General features: G+C 39.4%; 1 protein-coding gene across 8 annotated transcripts in view; it reads right to left on the bottom strand.

Moving 5' to 3' along the window:
• The window catches only part of REPS2 (RALBP1 associated Eps domain containing 2), a 182,900-nt gene extending 161,677 nt beyond the window's left edge, over positions 1 to 21,223 (bottom strand). For 3 of the 8 annotated variants that reach the window (XM_016126371.2, XM_016126373.2, XM_016126372.2), the window contains exon 1: positions 20,900 to 21,223. In XM_016126371.2, the coding sequence (XP_015981857.2) occupies positions 20,900 to 21,133 (234 nt within the window). In that variant the 5' untranslated portion in view covers positions 21,134 to 21,223. The remainder of the gene's footprint in view (positions 1 to 20,899) is intronic. The other 5 variants (XM_016126374.2, XM_016126377.2, XM_016126376.2 and 2 more) reach the window with 2 other exon arrangements.
• Positions 21,224 to 21,927: the final 704 nt, after the last annotated feature.

Raw genomic sequence — 21,927 nt, 5'->3', positions numbered from 1 at the left:
TTCCCCATTCCACATCCCAGTGATGCTACTCCTCCTCCTAGCGCTGTAGTGCTCACTCAGCAGGAGCAGCTCAAAAAAAAAAAACACAAGGGCACAGAGAGAGCATGGATACCAGCCAAGGCTGACAGAGTTTCAATAACCTGGGATTAGAAAAGCTGTACAAACATATTTATCATCAAGATGTTTCAACTTGTTATTATCAGCTTACTTTTATTGAGTAAAAGGTCTTCTTGCTCACTCCAGATGGCCAGGAGAGCATTAGAAAACCATTTCTTAAGGGTGGTGCTCGGTAATCCAAAATAAGCCAAAAAGCTGAACCTCTTGCTATTTGGACAACTCATCATCCTCGCAAAGAGCAGAGGAAATGAAGTGTTTCTTCCTTCCTTCAGGTTTCCACCCTAACTGAGTTATAAACATGACAAAATAAAATGATACATATCACAATCCCAATACCAAATATAATTGCCAATATTTAACCGAATTTAAAAGAGGCTTTCGTTTCATCACCACCCTGTAAAAAGTACAACTGCCATGATGTGAAAAGCCCAAGTTGTGTGGAGAGTTCCCAGAGGATGAGATACCACATGGAGAGAGATTGGCCACGGACACTGAGGAGCCATACCTAAGAATGAAGAAGCCATCTTGGAAGTAGAACCTCCAGTCCTGGCCACGCAACTAACACCATCTAGAGCAGAGATGAAGTGACCAGCTTAGACTTTCTGAATCTCTGACAAAACTGTGAGCATTGTTACTGTAAGCCACTAAGTTCTGGGATGGGTTTTTAGGCAGCAATACAGAACCAACACTCATCACCTCTTACATGAGCTCTGGTACCACCAGAGAAGCAACAGTGACAAGACAAAACTGGAAAATGAACAAGGGTCCTTCCAGCTGGGTTAGACTTCAGAGTCATTCATTCTTAATCCTCAGGCAGAAGTTAGTTACAGCAATAAATGTACTGCATGACTTCTGGCCAACTCATCCCAACAGATATCATTAAGCCCTTGGGGTACTAACGGTGAAAAGCTACTTCATTCAAGCCAAGGTCTCTCAATAGCAGGACCTTGGAGTAGGACCCTAAAGTAACTGCTGACTCTTCAGCTAAATGACTTCTTGCCACTAGGAATCTTTCCCACCTGTGTGAACCCCAGAGAAATCCTATAAACTGTTTGGCAGGTACCTAATCAACAATAGGTTATGTAATCTATCAATATGCTAATCCCTCGAGAGCAAGACACTCACAGAGTCTCTCTTCCATCTACAGCCTGAACCAAGGAATCTAACAATCCCAAGGCCTTGTCAAACTTATCAAGGAAATGAGACAGACACCTGACACCATATAGCAAAAGACTGGGTGAGTCATCTGGGCGATTTTATTATTTGAGTGTTTTTTAATCTATAGTTGTTTCTTCGGCTCCAGCAAACGAGGACATGTAGCCATGCTGTCTATATTCTTTATTTTTTTAATTTTTTTTAAATAAAAATTTGTCTGTGGGGAGAGGGTACAAGGGTTGGGGGCTGGCCAGCCATAACCCCATGAGCCTCCCGAGTCCAGCCTTCTGGCCTCCACACTGGCTGTTCCCTCTCTCCCAACACTGTCCCCCCAGATTGGTGTTTATATTCTATGGTGCTATTAAAATTAGTTCTAATAAATATTCCTAACATAGAAGAATGACTGGGAGTGAGTGAGCCCTCAAACACTGAGCAATGTTACTAAGAATAAAGAGCTCTTTCTACTCTGCAATTTTTTTACAGTTTTGTCCCAAAGCACTCTTTGGAGAGAAGTTACTTTCGTAATGTTTTTACAAACCAGGAAATAGGGACATGCAAAGGCTGCAGTGAGAAAGTGCCTTAATGAACCCTGGGCCTCTAACACTGCTAAAATTAATTCCAATTTATATGTATCAACACCCATCAAGCCACGTACAAAGGCATGGATGATTTGAATGACTCTACCCAACTGGTTAGACAGCCAAGATGGAAAACATAACAGGCAATTTAAGCTTTGGTCTGCCACCCTAGAAGAATAATTTTACCTTTCCCTGCCCTTATCCCATCCAAAATACCCTGCCCCCAGAGGTAAAAATTATCAAACGAATGATTATTTCTGTCAACTTCCAAAATAAAACTACTTCCTTTACCAGGATCTAGCATTACTAGATAGTAATTCCTACAAAATGCAGAAATTGCTCTGTACTACCTGGCAAATAATATTTTTATTATAGTCCTCATGTGGGAGAAAAAGTTGAGTGACCTTATCCCAGATAACACAGGAAGCTGGTGTTTATTCTAAAATGTACTGGAATATAAAATGAGGTTACCAGGAGCTGGGAGAGGGGGATGGAGAATTACTGTTTAATGGGTGAGAGTTTCTGTTTGGGATGATGAAAAAGTTCTAGAAATTGATAGTGGTGATCGTTGCAAATATACTTAATGCCACTGAACTGTACACTTAAAATGGTTAAAATGGTAAGTTTTATGTACATTTTACTACAATAAAAAATTTTTAGGAAAAAAAATGCCTGCATGAGGAAATAAAACAGTCATAAATGGCTAAATCATGCATTAAAATTTCACTGGTAGAAAATGACTCAAGAAAGAAAAGTTAGAACAGTTTGGATCTTGTGTTACATATTTGTCAATCTGAACAGTTTTGAAAGCCTTTTCAATCATAATTTTCAATCTAAACACTGTTATAAGAGGCTTCACAGTGTGGATCACTCTGATATTTCATATCTAAAAACATTTCAGGCTTAAACAACACCGAAACCAAATGATCAAAATTTAAATCACCAGTGAGGTGCAACGAGACATCATGTGCCTCCTGATGAATTTAATACCTGAGAAGGACACATCGCTTATGCAATCTCTAGACAAAAGTGCATAATCTGACTCTAAACATGGAAGCCACCAACCAAACCCAAATTTGATACATTCTACAAAACAGTATTATGAAATGTCATTATTCAAAATGTCAATATCATGAAAGACAAAAAAAGGCTTACAGGAACTATTCCAGGTCAAAGGAAACTAGAGAGCCATGACAAATAAATTCAGTAGGTGATCCTGGGCTGGATCTTGTATCAGGAAAAAACAAAAAGGTTCCAACAAAAAACATTTTGGAGATAAATGGTAAAATTAGAATGCAGACTGCAGAGAAGAATTGCACTGATATTAAATTTCCTAAATTTGAATAATTGCATGTGCTTGTAAATTTAATACTTCAGTGTAAAATTGTTGAAAACAGTATCTTGACTAGATACTGTGAGACTAAAAAGAAGTGTACGTATATGCTGTAATCTAGCTAGTGAAAGTGTTTCTCACATGAGTATGGGTTAGCACATCTGAAACTAACTTGTGTGTCCACTAGAATTAAATAGAAAAATATGTTTCAACTATTAAGGCATAAAAGGGCATGATATATGCAACTTAATATCAAATGGTTTAGGATGGATGGATGGATGGATGGATGGATGGATGGATGGATGGACAGATAGATGGATGGATAGATGGATGGATGGATAGATGGGTGAATGGATGGATGGATGGATGACAAATAGATGGTTGGATAGAAGAGAGGAAGGGAGGAAGGAAGGGAGGGAGGGAGGAAGGAAAGGGGGGAGGGAGGGAGGAAGGAAAGAGAAAGAAAATATGCATATATGGAGGAGAAAAAATAAGGCAAATATGACAAATGTTAAGTAAATCTAGGTAACAGGTATACAGGATTTCTTGATACTACTCTTAAAACATTTCTGTCAGTTTGAAATTACTTCAAAATAAAAAGTTTAGCCTGGGCCCTTGAATCACTACATGGCAGAACACCTACATAACCAAAAATACCTACATTGGGAAGAAAAGCTCCTGTTGTGTTAAGCCCCTGAAAGTTGGGGTACACAGTTGCTAGTGTTACACTAACTAGTATGATAGAACTTTAGTGTAATTGATCTTTGTTTCTTGTAGGGCATGGCTCTATTTTACTTAATCAAATATTTATCACAAATACTCAAGGAAATAATATGAAATGAAATGGATATGGATCCACCAATGAGTGATAAAAATTAATGGGCAAAAGTTTGAGGAGAAATGAGTTATTTGCATAGTCTCAAAGCCTCTTTCTCATGATACTTAAACTACAAGGGGAAAGATATCCTGCAGACACTAACCTAAGGAATCAAGGTAAATGTCACCAGTAATAATGAACTCCCTGATACAATGTACTGAAAAGGATGCATCATCTTTTTTCTAGTCATCTTGCCAAAAAGGCACAACCTTATTCAAATCATAAGAAAACATCAAACAAACCCAAATTGAGGGACACTCTCAACACTCTTCAAAGTGTCATGAAAAACAAGATTAAAAAACATTACAGACTAGATGTGTCTAAGGAGAAATAACAACTCAATGTAATATGAAATCCTGAATAGTATCCTGGAAGAGAAACAGACCACTAGTGGAAAAACATGAAATCTGAAAAAGGTCTGTAGTTTAGTTAAGAATATTGTACCAATGTTCATTTCCTGTTCTTGATCATCATACTATAATTAGGCAAGATATTAACACTAAGGGAACGGGGTGATACAACTTTTCTAAAAGTCATTTTCCATAAGCTCATCTCTTGAGTGACTGAATATTCCTACGGGAATCAACATACATGGTAACCTCTACTCCCACTCAAAACTCCACTAGAACAATAATAAAGGGCTCTCTTTTAAGGCTTAAACCTACAAGAACAAGCCAAAGAACAAAATTATGGTGGGGACACAGAAAACAGATGGACATATAGTGATTGCAGGAAGTGGAAACCAAGAGGTCAATTCATACAACAGACTCTGGGAAATGACCCAACTCCCTCTGAGGTGTAAACAGAGCTGGAAGCAGGAGGATAACAGCATTTCAAACCCAGGACACAATTATTTTTAGGTAGCGCTAAGAAAACACTAGATATGGCATAATACATTGCCACTTAACATTTATCTTAGACTTATCAAAGGAGCTCTTTGAGACAGATTTTTTCATTTATCATTCATATACATAAAAAGGAAAAATCAGTAAAATTAGTTGTTGAAGGTTTTCCTAAAATTTTCTTCACATTCAGAATTGGACTCATGTCAATCTTTTTGACTAAGAGTGGTCAATGTCCATATTCTTCCACAGTGTTGTTCTCTGTACCATGAACACCATTCGGTGATGTAGCATTGCTTTAAAGAATCCATTAAAAGAAACTGGAACTATTAGTACTCAGCTTTGAAATTATGTAAAGCTAGATTACTTTTGACTCCTGCTTTGAGTTTGCTGCTAAACACTAGAGGAGCATCCAATTTACCACCTCTCTCACTACCCCCACCTCCCACCCATTTAGTTCCTAAAAGTTAACAGTGTTCCATTCTAGACTCCAGTATCCTTTTCCAAGCCACTAACACACAATCTGCAAGCTTTGATGAAATGTAAGATACCATTAAGTGTGAAATGTCCAAATTTAAGTGTGTGTGGGAGGATGGGAGCCATGTGCCTCAAAAATAAATACAACAAATCAAGACAGTGTGGTACTGGCATAATGCTAGAAATAAAGATTGATGGACTAGACTGGCTGGTCCACACATAAACTCTTATGTTTTTGGTCAATTGATTTTGGACAAGGGTTCCAAAGCCATTCAATGGGAAAAGAAAGATGCTATGACAACTTTGCAACAAATGATACTAGGACAACTAAATACCCATATACAAAAGACTGGAGCTGAACCCCTACCTCACACCATATATGAAAATTAACTCAAAATGGATCAAAGACCTAAATATAAGAACTAAGACTATAAAACTCTAAGAGGAAAACCTAGAGGTAAATCTTTGTGATCCTGGATTAGGCAATGGTTTCTTTTTAATTTTTTTTTTAATTTTTATTTTTCAATTAGAGTTGACATTTAATATTATTTTACATTAGTTTGGGGTTACAGCATAGTGGTTAGACATTTATATAATGTATGAAATGATCCCTCTGATTAGTCTAGTACCCACCTGACACTATACATAGTTATATTATTGACTACATTCCCTATGCTGTACTTCACGTCCCAGTGACTATTTTCTAGCTCCCAATTTGTACTTTTTAATCCCTTTAGTTTTTTCACCCAGCCCCCCAACCCCCATCCCATCTGGCAATCACCAGTTTGTTCTCTGTTATCTATGAGTCTGTTTTTGTTTTCTCTGTTCATTTATTTTGTACCTTAGATCCCCCATATAAATCATATGGTATTTGTCTTTCTCAGTCTGACTTATTTCACTTAGCATAATACCCTCTAGGTCCCTCCATATTGTTGCGAATTGTAAGATTTCATTTTTTATGGCCAAGTAATATTCCATTGTATACATATATCTTCTTTATACAATCACCTATTGATAGACACTTAGGCTGCTCCAATATCTTGGCTATTGTAAATAGCACTGCAGTGAACACAGGGGTGCATATATCTTTTTGAATTAATGTTTTGGTTTTCTTTGATTAAATACACAGAAGTGGAATTGCTGGGTCAAAAGATATTTCTATTTTTAATTTTTTGAGAAAATTTCAAACTGTTTTCCGTAATGGCTGTACCAGTTAGACAATGGTTTCTTAAATATGACACCAAAAACATAAGCAACAAGAGAAAAAATTAATTACCTCGCTAAAAATTTAAAATGTTTGTGCTTCAAAGAAGTAAAGGCCCATGAAATGGGAGAAAAAATTTTTTAGGTCACTTATCTGATAGGGGACTTATACACAGACTACATAAAGAACTCTTACAACTCATTATTTTATCAAGACAAATAACTCAATTTAAAAATGGTCAAAGGATCTAAATAGACATTTCCCTAAAGAAGATAAACAAATGGCCAATAAACACATGATATCAACTTCATTTGTCATCAAGGGAATGCACATTAAAACCACAATAAAATACCATTTCTCGCCCACTAGGATGGCTATAATTGAAGACAGATAATAAATGTTGGTGAGTATAGGAAGAAACTGGAACCCTCACATATTGGTGGGGATGTAAAATGGTGCAGCAGCTTTGGAAAAGAGCCTACCAGTTTCTCAAACGGTTGAACACAGTTACTGTATGACCTAGCAATTCCACTCCTATGTAATTAACCAAGAGAAATGAAAACATACATTCACACAAAAACTTGTAGACAAATGTTCATAGCAGCATTACTCATCATAACCAAAAGTAGAAACAACCCAAAGGTCCATTAATTGATGTATGGATTAAATACATTGTGGTATATCCATATAATAGGATATTGGGCCATAAAAAGTACTGACACATGCTACAACAATGGATGAACTTTGAAAATGTTATTCTCAATGAAAAAAAGACAGTCATAAATGACCATATATTGTACAATTTCATTTATATGAGATGTCCGGAACAGGCAATTCCATTCATATAGAAAGCAGAGTTGTCCAGGGATAATGGGATTGGCGGTGACTGCTATTGGGTATAGGGGTTCTTTTTGGGTTGATGAAAATATTCTAGAAATAGATAATGAATGTACTAAAAACTGAATTGTATACTTTGGGTGAGCTATATGATATGTGAATGATATCTCAATAAAGCTGTTATTTAAAAAATGAGGAAATGAGAGACAAAGGAGAAAACATATTTTTTAAAAATGACTGCATGAAAATTGAGCGTATTATATCCAACAGGGTGAATACAAAAGATATAATCTTTATCACATACAGGATTTATTAAATTAAAATAGAACGATCAGTGCCAGTGTCTTAGGATTACTAAAGTATCAATGTTTGCATGTTAGTTGAAAGTCCAAAAGTCAAAAGCAATATAGTTATAAATAAATAGAGCTAGAGGAATTATAATTACTGACCTAGCAAAGGAAAACACTAATTAGTAAAACGATAAAAGTCATTACTTCCCCTCATTTGAAATGCGTTAAAAGCATTTATTATGAAAACCAAGATAGGCATACAGAGCTGAAATCAAATATATTTGAGCTATGCTGTAATACATGAACCCAAGCTGGTGAAAACAGTAACATTTAGTGGAAGAGAGGAAAATATAATACATACCAAAAGAGAATTCAAATACATATGAACCTGTATATAAATCCAATCTGCTCTAATTATTCAGTATAACCTTCCATCCTAGATATAGAAGACTATAGAGTAGAGGTTGGCACATTTTTCCTGAAAATAGTTTAGGTTCTGCGGACTATACAGTCTGTTACAACTACTTAACTGGGCCCCTGTAGTATGAAAGCAGCTACGGACAATACATAAATACAAGTGTGGGTGTGTGCCAATAAAACATTGTTTATGGAAACTGAAATTTGAACTTTACATAATTCTCACATGTCATGAAACATTTTTTTTTCCAACCATTTAAAAATGGAAAAACTGGACATGGTTCCATAGTGTAGCAGTTAGCACGTCTGCTTTACATGCAGAAGGTCCTGGGTTTGTGCCCCAGTGAAGCCACAGTCCATGGTCTATGGCCATGCCACCCTGAACAAGCCCAATGTCTGATCTCAGAAGCTAAGCAGGGTCGGGCCAGGTTAGTACTTGGACGGGAGATCACCTAGGAAGACCAGGTGCTGCAGGCATAAATAATAATAATTAAAAAATAAGAATAAATAAAAATAGAAAAAACAACCTAAGCTCATAGGCCATACCAAAAAATATAAATAAATAAATAAATAAATAAATAAATAGGCAACATAATGGACTGTACTTTGCCATCCCAATAGCAGAATGCTTTCAGTATTAGAAACACTTCAACATACTGAAAAGCAAGAAGGAGCAACCAAGTTTTACACTGCACAACAAAATTAACTCACCTGAAACAGAAAAGCATAAGTATGCCTCGTCTGGAAAATAGTGACAAAAAATTATTTAAAATGCTTATGGAAAGTGTGTTAATACACAAAAAAGTTCTAAGAGTAGTACTGGATACACAGCAAGCCACTCAACAACTATTTCTGATATGATTAGCAAAAGACATTCGTACTGACTCCGAGGGAAAAGACAGAGGCCATGATTCCATTTCTGCAGTAGTACAATGCATATCAGAATTAGAGAGATGACTTTTAGGTTCAAAATTCCCAAGCATGGTATTTTCTCGAGTCTAAAATTCTCAAAACTAGAGTAAATTTTATCTCAGCATCAGGAAGTTGCTATTTATATATGAGATAAATGTCTAGAAGAAAGGTGAGAAGATGACAAAATGTTTGAGAGTTACTGCTCTAAGAAATTGCCCAAAGGATTTCTCAAAGGAAAAATTAAGGTTAGGGTCAAAATTCCATCCTTGGCTACACATGTGAAGCCAATGCAAAAATCAGCCAGGGGACGGACTTTCACTAAGGATCCGTTCCATTTAAGGAACTATAAGAAGTTAATATTTGATAAACAGCTCAGAGCTCATCTATTCCACCTGACCACTTACTACTTCTTAGTTTAAAGTACAAGGCAGTTAGGCAGAACCATTTGTTCAAGAACGAGAGACGTATACTACTTGCTCCCTCCCCCCCCCCACCACCAAATCTTGTGTTGTACACCCTGTAGCACCAAGAGAAAGAGAAACCATTTACTTATCATTGTAAGAGGTGGCTCCAGCCATTATACTTAGCTAACCTGCAAAGGAAGGTTTATAATTCATAATTAAACAGAGCACCATTACCTGCCTATTCCAGATAAAATTGCATTTTATGAGAAAAAAAATCAATACTCATTTTGATTTCACAACTTTAAACAATGGAATGCTGACAAAGAACCCTGCTATACATTCACCCAACCACCTGTCACCAACATCACCCTCGAACACAAAGGGCTATTTTTATGTAGTACATTATGGAGATAGATAATATCCCATTGCCATGGCAACAAGTTTTCCAGAAGATACGTTAGTCTATGAAAAATGTAAAAGAGAAAAGAGTTGTTTCTTTGCATGTGCCTTTACTTTACAGTACATGAGGAGAATTCTGCTTTTTTTAAGGCTTCAGTTTACTCAACAGGACTTTTAGTGAGTTTGAGCAACGTACAAAGAAATCCTAAGTGTATATGTATACACATACAGCAAAGTTTGGGCAAAGAAGAGTCCCTATAGGAATCCTACCCTACAGAAAAAGAAAAAAGCCAAACAAAGGCAAAGCCATACCCCAGACATTATAAGGCACTTTCTACTCCTCTGAACGAATTCATCTCTGGTTCTATGGTGACCTTTCGCACCATGTGCAGCTACTTCTCCTGACAGAATCTCCAAGAAGGCCACTCAGTTGCCATATTTTCTCCAGCACCCTGAACAAGCACAAACACTGCAACTCATGGAAATGCCCCACTCTGATCAAAAAGCACGCATGCCCTGTATCCAAATGCAGACAGACAGCCCAACAGTCCTCAGGGTTTCTCTAGAGAAGAGCAAAATCGCAGCTTGGATGGGCCAGTTGCCCCTGTCTGGCCCTCTCTTATTCCTCCTGTTGGCCTTACACCCAGGCCCTGCTTGGCATGAATGGACTTCCTTCGCTCCCCACACCAGCCATGCCCCATTCTCCAGGGTGGTGCTTCCCAGACCAGGTTGCAGCCTATGCTGGCTTTTACTCCATTTGTTCCTCAGAGCCACTCCCAGCCCTTTTTAATCCCCTCTGCTCAGGAGGCTGGCCTCTATAGCTTCAACATCCAGGCTCCCCTGCCTCTGGCTTCCATTTGGGTGAGGACAGTAAGAGGCACTGCAGCATATCAGGTAGCAGGAGACAGAGTGGGTTATCTGTTCCTCAGCCCACCAGCTGTTCCCTGGCCACAGTTCTGGCAATGGATGCTTTCTTCTAGACTACTGTGTCTGTAAGGCAGCCACCTTTCACAGTTCCAGGAATGACATTCCCTTCCCTTGCTCTTTCAGCTCTAGGGACAGCACTGGCTTCCTGCTACTGCTAGTCTCTCCATGCCTCATCACCTGTTTTCAGTAAAACCCTCTGAGCATGCCATTTCCTGCAGGGCCCTGAATGATACACAGCCTTACCCCAATTTATGATGGCTTCCCTGGCTTCAAAGTTTGATCAGCCTTGACCTTAGACTGTTCCATGTTCTGCTTCACTGTACCACAGAAGCGCCTTAGAAATGGCCCAAAACCCTTACTCAGATGCACACCTATGGGATTACCCTTTAAACAAGAACTCTAATATTTACACTGAACTGCTATGAAAGCAACAGCCTCTCCATTAGGACACCATCAGGAAACCTCCCTTTATTTTTAGTCTGTCTCCTTGACAAAGACTGAATTTCAACCCAAATAAGTATGAAAGGTATTGCCAGAAGTCACTTATCTCTGTAACCTTGAGCAAGTTACTGAACCTCTGTGCCTCTATTTTATTTTCTTCAAAAAGGAGATGACAATAGCTATCTCGTGGTTTGGTTGTGAGAATTAAATGAGATGAGCATTCTACAAGTTATAATACGAGGCCAAATACATGATAATCAGTAAATAATTGGTAACTGCTACTATGAAGGTGATCATCATGCATCTACAACCAGAGTCAATTTAGGCCAGGGGCCATTTGGCAATGTTTGGAAACATTTTTGGCTGTTAATACCTGGGGAAGGAATAGATACTGGCATCTAGTCGATAGAAACCAGGTGTGCCGCTATACATTCTACAGTGCACAGGACGGCCCAGCAGCAAAGAATGCCCCAGACCAGAGTGTCAATAGTGCTGAGATAGAGAACCCTTGATATAGAACAACAAATACAGTAAACGAATCTAAAACATCCACATACTAAACTGCACATGCTTTACTTCCATTGCCGTCTCTCAGTAACAGGACTATAAAAGTACTGGAGCATATGCAAAGGAGAGGAGTTAAAACATTTTTAAATTAAAGGAGATCCCAAAGAAAAAAATCAAAAAGCAAACACACCAAACATCTCCAGGGCAAAAAGCTGTCCATGCATAATCATTTGTTTTTCACAAGGCTGACCCTGAACTAAGGGGGAAATAAAGAGATTATTGTATTAAATATGTTCTTTTGAAGGCATCAAGGGCAAACATTACGCATTTTAGAAAGCCTGCTTTAAAAAAAAAAGATCCTTAATTGCTGGCGTTTATGGGATTTACTTGTTAGTCAGGAAATTAACACAGGTGAACCACTTAATTACTCCTTGGAGGCTGAATGAAGATATTTTTCTGTAAACCAATGGTAAAGTGTTAGAAATGAACAAAGTCAAAGCAAACATTCACTACTAGCTTAATGTTAATAGCCTCTCCTGGTCGTGAATTAAGTTGTAAAGATAGCTGGGTTTCCAGTCTGCTAAAATCACTTTTTCCTTCAAGTCCATAGTCTAGACAGTCAAGGGAGCAGAGATAATAGTGGTAAATAAAAGAGGCCTAACAGCCAACTGACACCTGCTCCAGAGGGACTCTCCAGAGCCAGGCGGAGCTGAGAGGGCCAGAGAGAAAGGTCAGAAGCAGAGAGAGCTCAGAGCCAGGCCTGCAGGGACCCCAGGGACCGAAGGGACTGAAGGCTGAGGTCCTGGAGGAAGCACCTGAGCATTTACTCACTCCCGCTTCCTTCCCCCTTGCAAGATGGACTAGAGGGGGAAGGACCACAGTAGCCTTACGGAATCTCATTCCTGACAGGGCTTGCCAGCACCACCACTGCCATTCCGACTGTGGAAATAATGAACCTCGAAGACCTGAAATTTCGAGTCCTGACAACTCTACATAGCAGGGCTTCCTCACTGTTTTTGTGCTGTGGCCCCCTCCGGAAGTCTGCATGGACCTCTTCTTGGAATAATGTTTTTAAATGCATAAAATTAAACACTTAAAATACATAGGATTATAAACAAAATATGTTGAAATACAGCTATCAACATATTAAAAAACAAGTTTGTGGTAGTAACACATATGTTTAGTAACACAATGAATAAGATTAGCCAATGAATCTAAACTATTGTAAATTGTCATTGAAATACCTGCAACAATTGTAATATGATTTAAAAACATTCTATTTCTACAGGTGATAAAGCCACAGGTACTGCTAATGCTGCTGTGTGGTTTGTTGCCTGCACGCATCACAATGTAAGGAACTGCTCGATTTCAGCTAGGGGTTACTATATAGATGTACTCTTCCCACATCTAAATCTACAGACATCTGGGACCTGCTTTAGAGTATTCTGTGCAGGAGTGGCATGCTGGGCATTCACATATGCTTTTTCACTTTTTTCCTGCCTCGTACTAGTTGAGAGGGAAAACGAACTGCCTAAAGACTAAAATTGAAAATAACTAAGAAGATACACATTTGCCAGTTCTACTTGGCATAAGAAAATGAATTATACATGAAAATGTTTTTTGAGAAGATAAAAAAATTTGAAACGAGTAGTTAAGCAATACACACACACACGCGTGCGCACACACACACACACACACACACTTTATTCTGGCCAAAAAACACTAAACAGAGTAATTTCCTACTTCAGAAAACGGAAAGGCAAGTGTAATGGAAAGACCCTAAGGTGCCCCCAACCCCAACTAATTCTCACTTCCTGGTGTCTATGCTTTTGTATAATCCTCTCCACTTGAGTGCAGACAGAACCTGTGACTTGCTTCTAACCAACAGAGTATGGCAAAGCCAATGGGGTGTCACTCATCTAAGCTGACTAGAGAGAATCTCCTGCTGGCCTTAAAGGAGCAAACAGCCATGTTATGAACTGCCTGTGAAGAGGGAACATGCCTGTTCCATGTCACAGGGAACTGTGGGTGGCCTCTAGAAGCTGAGGGCTTTAGTCCTAAAATCATAAGGAACTTGAATTCTACCAACAACCATGTGAGCTTAGAAGAGGTCTCCAAGCTCCAGAAAGGAATGCTGCCTGGCAAACACTTTGATTTCAGCCTTGTTAAACTCTGAGTTAAAGACCCAATTAAGCCATGTCAGGACTCCTGACCCATAGAAACAAGGATAATAAATATGTGTTGTTTTAAATTTAAACTTGAGGAAATTCATTATAGAGCAATGGATAACTAATGCCGTAACCAATAGAGGGGGTGACCAACCACCCCAGTTTGCCTAGGACTACCTTGGTTTGAAAACTCAAAGTCCCATGCCACAGGAAACCCCTCAGTCCTGGGCAACCGAGGTTCGTTGGTTGCTGCTATGAACTGAACATGTTTGGGCTCCTGAAATTCATATGCTGAAATCCTAATGCCCAATGTGATGGCATGAGAAGGTGAGGCCTTTGGGAAATGCTTAGGCCATGAGAGTGGAGCCCTCATGAATGGGATTAGTGCCCTTATAAGGCACTAATGTCTCTGACATTGCTCCAGAATGAGCAATAAATATCTGTTGTCTATAAGCCACCAGTCTGTGGTATTTTCTTATAGCAGCCAGAATGGACTAAGACAAATAGATGCACACCAATAGCCATGTACTGAAGAACAGAATGATAATAAATACAAAATACTAAACATTTATCTTTAGAAAACCAATAGAACATTTCAAAAAACCTGGAAAGGAACCAAACCTCTCTAAAAAGTTACCAAAACAACTCAAGATTTCCTCAAAACTAATTTTCTATACCCTTAAAGTAGGGCAGTCCCTAGTTATGAGTGTGACACTGGAACGACATTCAAATCTACCTTGTATTTCTAAGTCTTCACTTTGTTACTTTCTCAGTCTCCCGATTAGTTACCCCAATTATTCTAGATCGGTTCTCAAACATCATTATCTTAAAGACTGCCAGTGGCTGCATTGCGTGGAACCATCACTCAATCTTGCCGCATGGTCATAAACTTCCGTACTTTTTCTGCCCAGATTAAACCTCTACATGTTCCCATCTGCTCTTATCACCCCCAGATTTCTTCCTTAAAGATAAAACCTATGAATCATATGATGTCCGAGACTTGCTTCAGGATAACAGAAGGATAGAAGGGAAAGAGAACAAAAATGGGAATAGAGATGGAATCGAATTGACCATGTATCGATGGTTGTCGAGCCCGGGTGGCAAGTGCAGAGGAGTCTGATGCACTTTTCTATCTATTTATTTGAGATTTTTCATTTAAAAAAGAGATGACAATAAAAATTTTAAATTTTTAAAAGATGAAGAAAAAAGCGATTCTATGAAAGCCTAATCAATTAACTCAAAGGTCCTCTAACACTCTCAAGAATATCAGTGTGCATTTCTCTATCTATGAAGGCATTTTTAAAATTCGTACATGTTTAGAACAATCCCCCTCATGTGACATTCTATATAAAGAAAATTGCCACCTACTTTCCTTAGGCATAAAGGTCTCTACAGCACCATAATGATAAGACATTGTAAGAATAGATAATAAAGATTTTTTAAAAAGAAACAAATGAACGAGAGCTACATATGTCAACAAAGATGAATCTCAAAAATGAATCTCAAAAACATAACGAGAGGAAAAGCAAGTTTTGTTTGAAAACTGAAAGTCCATTGTTCCGGGAAATCCCTCAGTCCTAATAAATTCAGGTTGGTTGGTTGCTGCTATGATCTGAATGTGTTTGTTTCCCCAAAAAGTCAATGAAAAGCAAGCAGAAGGTTATAAAGAGCATGATACTCCTCATTTTAAGTCGAAAAGCCATACAAAACAATGTATTCTTTTAATGACATACATACACTATATATACATATATGTACATACACATCCACGCACAATATACATATGCACACAATAAATACACATACATATAATAAAGTATTAAAAATTTTTCCAAATCATGCACAACAAATTCAGGACAGCAGTAACCTCTAGAGTAGAGAGAGAAGAATATAGGACCAAAAAAGGGGTCACAGGAAACTTTCACACTAACTGGGCTGTTTTATTTCTTATGCTGAGTGGTGGGTACACAGTTATTTGTTGAGTCATGCTCTAATTTTGCACACTTGAATTTTTTTTTAAAAAAGAGTCAATAAGTAACAACTGCGCAAATATCCTCCTTTTAAGCAGACAATGGTTTGGCTCTGGAATTTACTATATCTGCTGGCATTCGTTCTCTTTTACAAAAAAAAACCCACTATCTCAAACAGCATATATTCCTAGTTACTGTTTTAGTATGGTGGCCTCTATCTCCCTAAAGTATATGCTGCAAAGGGATACAAAAGCCATACAAAACAATATAAAAACATTTTTTAAAAATAGTTCTGGCTAATAATCTATAACAGGAAAAAGTTCACAAGAATTTTATCTCTTGCCTATATTTTCTTTAATGACTAAAACAGTTGCTTCAAGAAGTACAAGAACACCTTTAAATATGACTTCTTCCCAAAGAAGAGACCATGCACAGTAATTTTTAAAATATCCCCTACTTCTCACAGCTTTGTTTTATTTCTTTATCTCAATGAAAGCTTCTTAAACAATCAAACATCGCTCATCGGCTTTTTTTTCATTCAGTGATCTCCCCTGATAATACAGAATCAACAGTGTTTTATAACTATTCCCCTTAATGTCCAAGAGTTAATTTGGACACAGAACGACAAATACTGTATGATTCCACTTAAATGTAGAATCTAAAAACCAACCAACCAACCCCAACTCATTGATATAGAAAACAAATTGGTGCTTGCCAGAGGTGCAGAAGAGGAATGGGTAAAGGGGGTTCAAAAAGTACAAACGTCCAGTTATAAAATAAATAAGTCATGGGGATGTAATGTACAGCATGGCAACTGTAGTTAATAATACTATTTGTCTATTTGAAAGTTGTTAAGATGGAAAATTGTAAAAATCTCATCACAAGAAAAAAATCTGTAACTGAGTCATGATGTTAACCAGATTTATTATAGTGATCATTTCACAATATATAAATATTGAATCGTTATATTGTACACCTGAAACTAATATGTTATATGTCAATTATATCTCAACAAAAAATAGACATTTCAACACAAAAAAGTTAACTATCATAAACATGAAAATAATTATAATGATTACCTGCATTCCTAGAAACTAAGACACCATTGTAAAAGATAGATAATATAAAAGAGTCCATATAGTTTTTCACTTATTTCAAACACAAAACTTGCTGGTTTAAGGTAGACATTTTATTTCTAAATGTTATATTTCAAATCTGAAGAATAAAAATATTTGCATTGGAATGTATGCTCCATGAAGATAGGGATTTGTGTTAGATTCATTGCTATAACCTCAGCAGCTAGAAGTGTCTGATGCACAATAGAAACTCAAATGCCTCAAACACACATCAAACCCAAACCTGATTCCCACCACAACATATGTCTTCTAGTAAAATACTAGTCTTTGAATACTAATGAAATACTTCTCAACCTGGGAAACCCATCACTCCAACAGTTGTCATTCTTTGTCTTGAAGCATTAAACAAAAACTATTTACCTGTTTCTCAGACACTGATATTTTCTTTTTCTAATTTGAATGTTTTCACTCTATCATTTTTCTACCTAGTACTAGAATTCTGCTTTTAAAATAAATCAGCACATGAAGATAAATACTCTGCAGAGTCCAAAAGGCCTTTTAAAATAGGAGGCTATTCTGATGTATTAAAATATAATTCAAGATGGCACATGAAATGATACTCAACATTACACATCATCAAGGAATTATAAAATAAAAGAACAATGAGATACCACCACATATCTATTAAAATAGCCAAAATCTAGAACACTGACAACACCAAAATACTGATGAGGATGTGGGGCAACAAGAACTCTCATTCATTGCTAGGGGGATTGCGAAATGGTACATCCACTTTGGAAAAGTTTGGCAATTTCTTACAAAACTAAACATACTTCTTACCGTATGATCCAACAATCATAATCCTTGGTATTTACCAGAGGAGTTGAAAACTTAAGTACACACGGATATTTATAGCAACATTATCCATATTTGAAAGGAACCAAGATGTCCTCCAGTTGGTGAATGGACAAATAAACTGTGGTACATCCAGACAATGGAATATTATTCGGCACTAAGAAAAATGAGTCATCAAGCTATGAAAAGACATGGAAGAATCTTAAGTGCATATTACTAAATATAAGAAGCCAATTCGAAAAAATGACATACCGTGTGATTCCAACTATATGACATTCTGAAAAAGGCAAAACTATAGAGACAGTAAAAAGATCGGTGGCCTGCCAGGGGTTGGGGGGTAAGAGGAAGGCATGAGGTGGAACACAGAGGATTTTTAGGGCAGTCAAAATGCTCTGTATGTTATAATGATGGATACTTGCCATTATACATTTGTCCAAACCCATAGAATGTACATCACCATGAGTAAACCATAATGTAAACTACGAACTCTGGGGGATTAGGATGTGCCAGTGTAGGTTCAATTGTAACAAACGTCTCATTCTGGTGGGGGATGTTGGTCACAGGGAAGGCTGTGCAGGGTGGGAACAGGGTGTATATGGGAACTCTGTACCTTCCCCTCAACTTTGCTCTGAACCTAAAACTTCTCTGAAAAAAATTAAACATGTTAAAATATATTTTTATAAATAATATATATATGTCAATTGAAAAAGCCTTAAGATAATTCATTTCCATAACGAAGTAACAGGTGTAGTGGTTTATTTTTATTCCAAGGAGGAGACAAAATTAAGTATATTTATAGAACATTTACTCTAGGTAAGATTTTCGTTTTTCCTGGAACATTATGGTAATCTCAATTGTGTGCATATTAAGAAGAAAAAAAAATCTGGCTGTTACCATAGAAACTACCAGAGCTGGTTAATGCCTCCATGATGTGAGCAGTTATACCTGTTGGGACACTTAATTCTGAATTTACAGGTTTCTGTTTAACAGGGAAAGGCTAAAAAAGTCTACATTTGTTTTAAAGAACGATTAATATACTCATGGAGTAGTGCAAATCAAGGTGAATGAATCACGTGCACATACATATTTGCACACCCAGACATGTCACACCATACACCATCAAAGTGATTGATAAAAATTAAGTGGCTGCCAGCTCCTGGCTTTGTTTGAATCTCTTCTGATTACATTTCCCTGTCCAGGATGCCTTTGCTGTTAATTTTCACCTGTAAGAAGAATATTGGATTACTGCAATTGTATTAGGTTAATGCAGAAGCATGTATTTTGTTTTGCTAGGCTGAAAAAGGGAACTTAAAGCTGAGAGATTTACTACAAGCAATCCCTAGGATGTCCCCTTTTGACAGCATCTGAAGCAGTCTTTTGCAAGCAGGTTTCAACTGGACATCAAGGATAGAATCTAATTCATGCAAAAGCATTGTGCTTTGGGTTCTTTTGAAATCATCTACACCTCAAGGGAGCATGAATTCTAATGCCAAGAAAACCCTTTCCCCAGATCCTAAAGAGAAAGTCACCCAAAATATTCAGATTTAATATATCTACCTTCTCTTATTACACTCCATGTATTACTGACAACAAAATAAGCCTTAATAGGTGCCCAGCTGTCACTTGCTGTGTGGCCTCGGTCACTTATTTCTCTTTCAATTAAGAAGTGGTGACAGCATTTAATAAATTTATTATGCTTGAGAGTATTCTGAGGGCCTGACGTAAAAACCATGGTTTATGTTTTAACACACTAACTTTTTCTCTACCTGGTCCAGCTCAACTGCTCAACAGCAGTGGCAGAACTATCTACATATCAAGGACTTCTTAAGGGACAGTCGGCCATGCTAAATTCTGTGAATACTAATTATGTTTTCAGAAATCCTGATCTAAAAGGTGGCTAGTGTTATGCTCACAACATATGCATACTCCAGCAGTATAAAATTCAGTCTTAAACAATATTTAAAAATACCTACAAACAAAATGGTATTACAAGTGAACCATATAGCCATCGGTTTGCCTTTAGAACTACATTTTAAAATCCCACTCCCCATTCTAAATATTCAATTGATATTAATTTTCGTATTGGCTGTTGCTTTTAAGAAAAGCTTCAGTTCACATTTTGGGCCTGATATTAAGAATTAGCAGAATTTAGTGCTGGTAACATCAAAAGACAAAGTGCTTATCAAGTAGTCTTGCTCCAAGCTCCAAGGAAAGCATAAAACAAAAACTGCATCTGCTGTACATCAGCCACTTATCCTTTTCCAGGTTTGGAGCAGCCAAAAGGACGTAGCTATGACACATGTTACTTTCCAATTCTATTTTCAAGTCCAAGTAATGATTACATGTGCAATACAGCTGTCCCCCATGATGGACCTCTGGGGTCCACCTCTAGCCCTAAATAGGGAGCTTGGCTCTGCGGTGACAGGCATCCTCTTGCAGCCCTGTGTCCCTGCTCTGCGACTTGTCATTAGAGCTTTCCAGTAAAATACCAATATTCATAAATAGGTTAGCGGAAATATATATAATAGATATACATATATATACATATATATGGAGATAGATAGATATAGATATATCTATCTAGAGATATATATATATAGATAGAGATGTATATGACAAGTATATAGAACGGGCAACATTAAGTCCTGAGCCCTGGCCCTACAGACACACGCACGACACATCCTTCAAGTTCAAATCCCAGCGAGGCCCCCTGAGCGCCCACCCCTTCCCACCCACCCAAGAAAGGGAAGGGCAGGAGCGGCTAGCAGAGGTTAAAGCAGACACCAGCCAAAACAAATACCAATTCCAGAACAAGGCAAACTTCGGGTCTGGGCGGCTGCAGAACCCCAGAAATAGCCGGAGAAGGGGAGAGAGTGCCAGTCCTCTCCGGGGAGGAAGACGGGGAGCGCACCCAGCGCTGCTTAGCTGCAGAAGAGACTGGTGTCCCCCTGGGAACAAGGGCGTCGCCGCCATTCCCGGCTGTGAAGCCCCCTCTATACAACCTGGCCAAGGCCTCCGGGTCCCTGTGGGCAGCCCTGTCGCCCCACCCCGCCCCTTAGCCCCACACAGATGATCCCCAGGGAGACGCAGGGGCACGGGGCGGGAGGACCTACCTGGTGCAGCGTTTCAGCGGGCAGCTGCGACGCCCGAAACAGCTCGGCTACGGGGCCCGCAGCTGCGGTGGCCGCGCCAGGGGGGGCTCTGGCGGCCTCAGGGGGCCCGGACCCGGGGCCCCCGCCTGCAGCGCTGGTGCAGCGCGCGAAGATCTCGGAATAACACTGCTGCTCACCCTCACTCAGCACGAGTGGCAGCCCGGAGCCGCAGCCCCCGCCCGCTGCCGCCTCCATGGGGCCTAGAAAGAGCCCTGGCAGAGCACCGTCCCCGAACGGGGCGCCTCCGCCTTCCCCACAGCCTCCGCCGCCTCAGCCTCGGCCTCGACCGCCGCCGCCACCGCCCCCACGCCCCGCAGCTGCGGCGCGGCTGCTTCCTCCAGGCGCGCGCCGGCCCCGCCCCCGGGCTTGAATGTTGTGCCTCCGCGGCGCGGCACATGGAGACAGGCGCGGCGCGCACCAATCGGAGCTTGGGATCGCACCCCGGCCCCGCCCCCGCTGCTCGCCCCGCCCCACCCCACCCGCGCCTCGCCAGGTAACTACGCGCGCCTCCCTCCGCGCGCGGTGTCACCTGCTCCGCCCGCGCCGCCGGGCCTGAGAGGGTGGGGCCAGGGCCGTTCAGTGCTTTCGCTGCAGCGGAGGGTCGTCTTTGGCTCACCGCCCTGGGTGCGAAAGGTCTCAACCTGGTGAAGGGCGCTTTTCAAGGGGCGGGGAAGGCTGTAGTGTTTTCTCCCTGCTATACTGGAGCAGGTGTCCTGCCCACTGCACGCCATGCCTTTCCCAGAAAAGGGATGAGGCATGGGGAATTACGCGTTCCTCTTTGCATGGCAGTAAAACTGGAGGATAGAGATCTTCATACGAATGGGGTCCCAGTGATTCTCCATAGCGTTCAGGGTGGCGACAAGGTTCGGCCACTTTCTAAGGGATGGCTCAAACCTGGAGTTGAGCCTTAAAAAGAAATAACATCGGTTAGTGTTAAATACTAAAGTAAAAGGAGTAAAAAGGCCCTGGGAAGAATTGCACATGTATAT

Source organism: Rousettus aegyptiacus, unplaced genomic scaffold (genome assembly GCF_014176215.1).
Source record: "Rousettus aegyptiacus isolate mRouAeg1 unplaced genomic scaffold, mRouAeg1.p scaffold_m13_p_9, whole genome shotgun sequence".
Taxonomy (NCBI): domain Eukaryota; kingdom Metazoa; phylum Chordata; class Mammalia; order Chiroptera; family Pteropodidae; genus Rousettus; species Rousettus aegyptiacus.
Note: the sequence above shows the minus strand (reverse complement) of the source record. Positions and strands in the feature narration are given on the sequence as shown.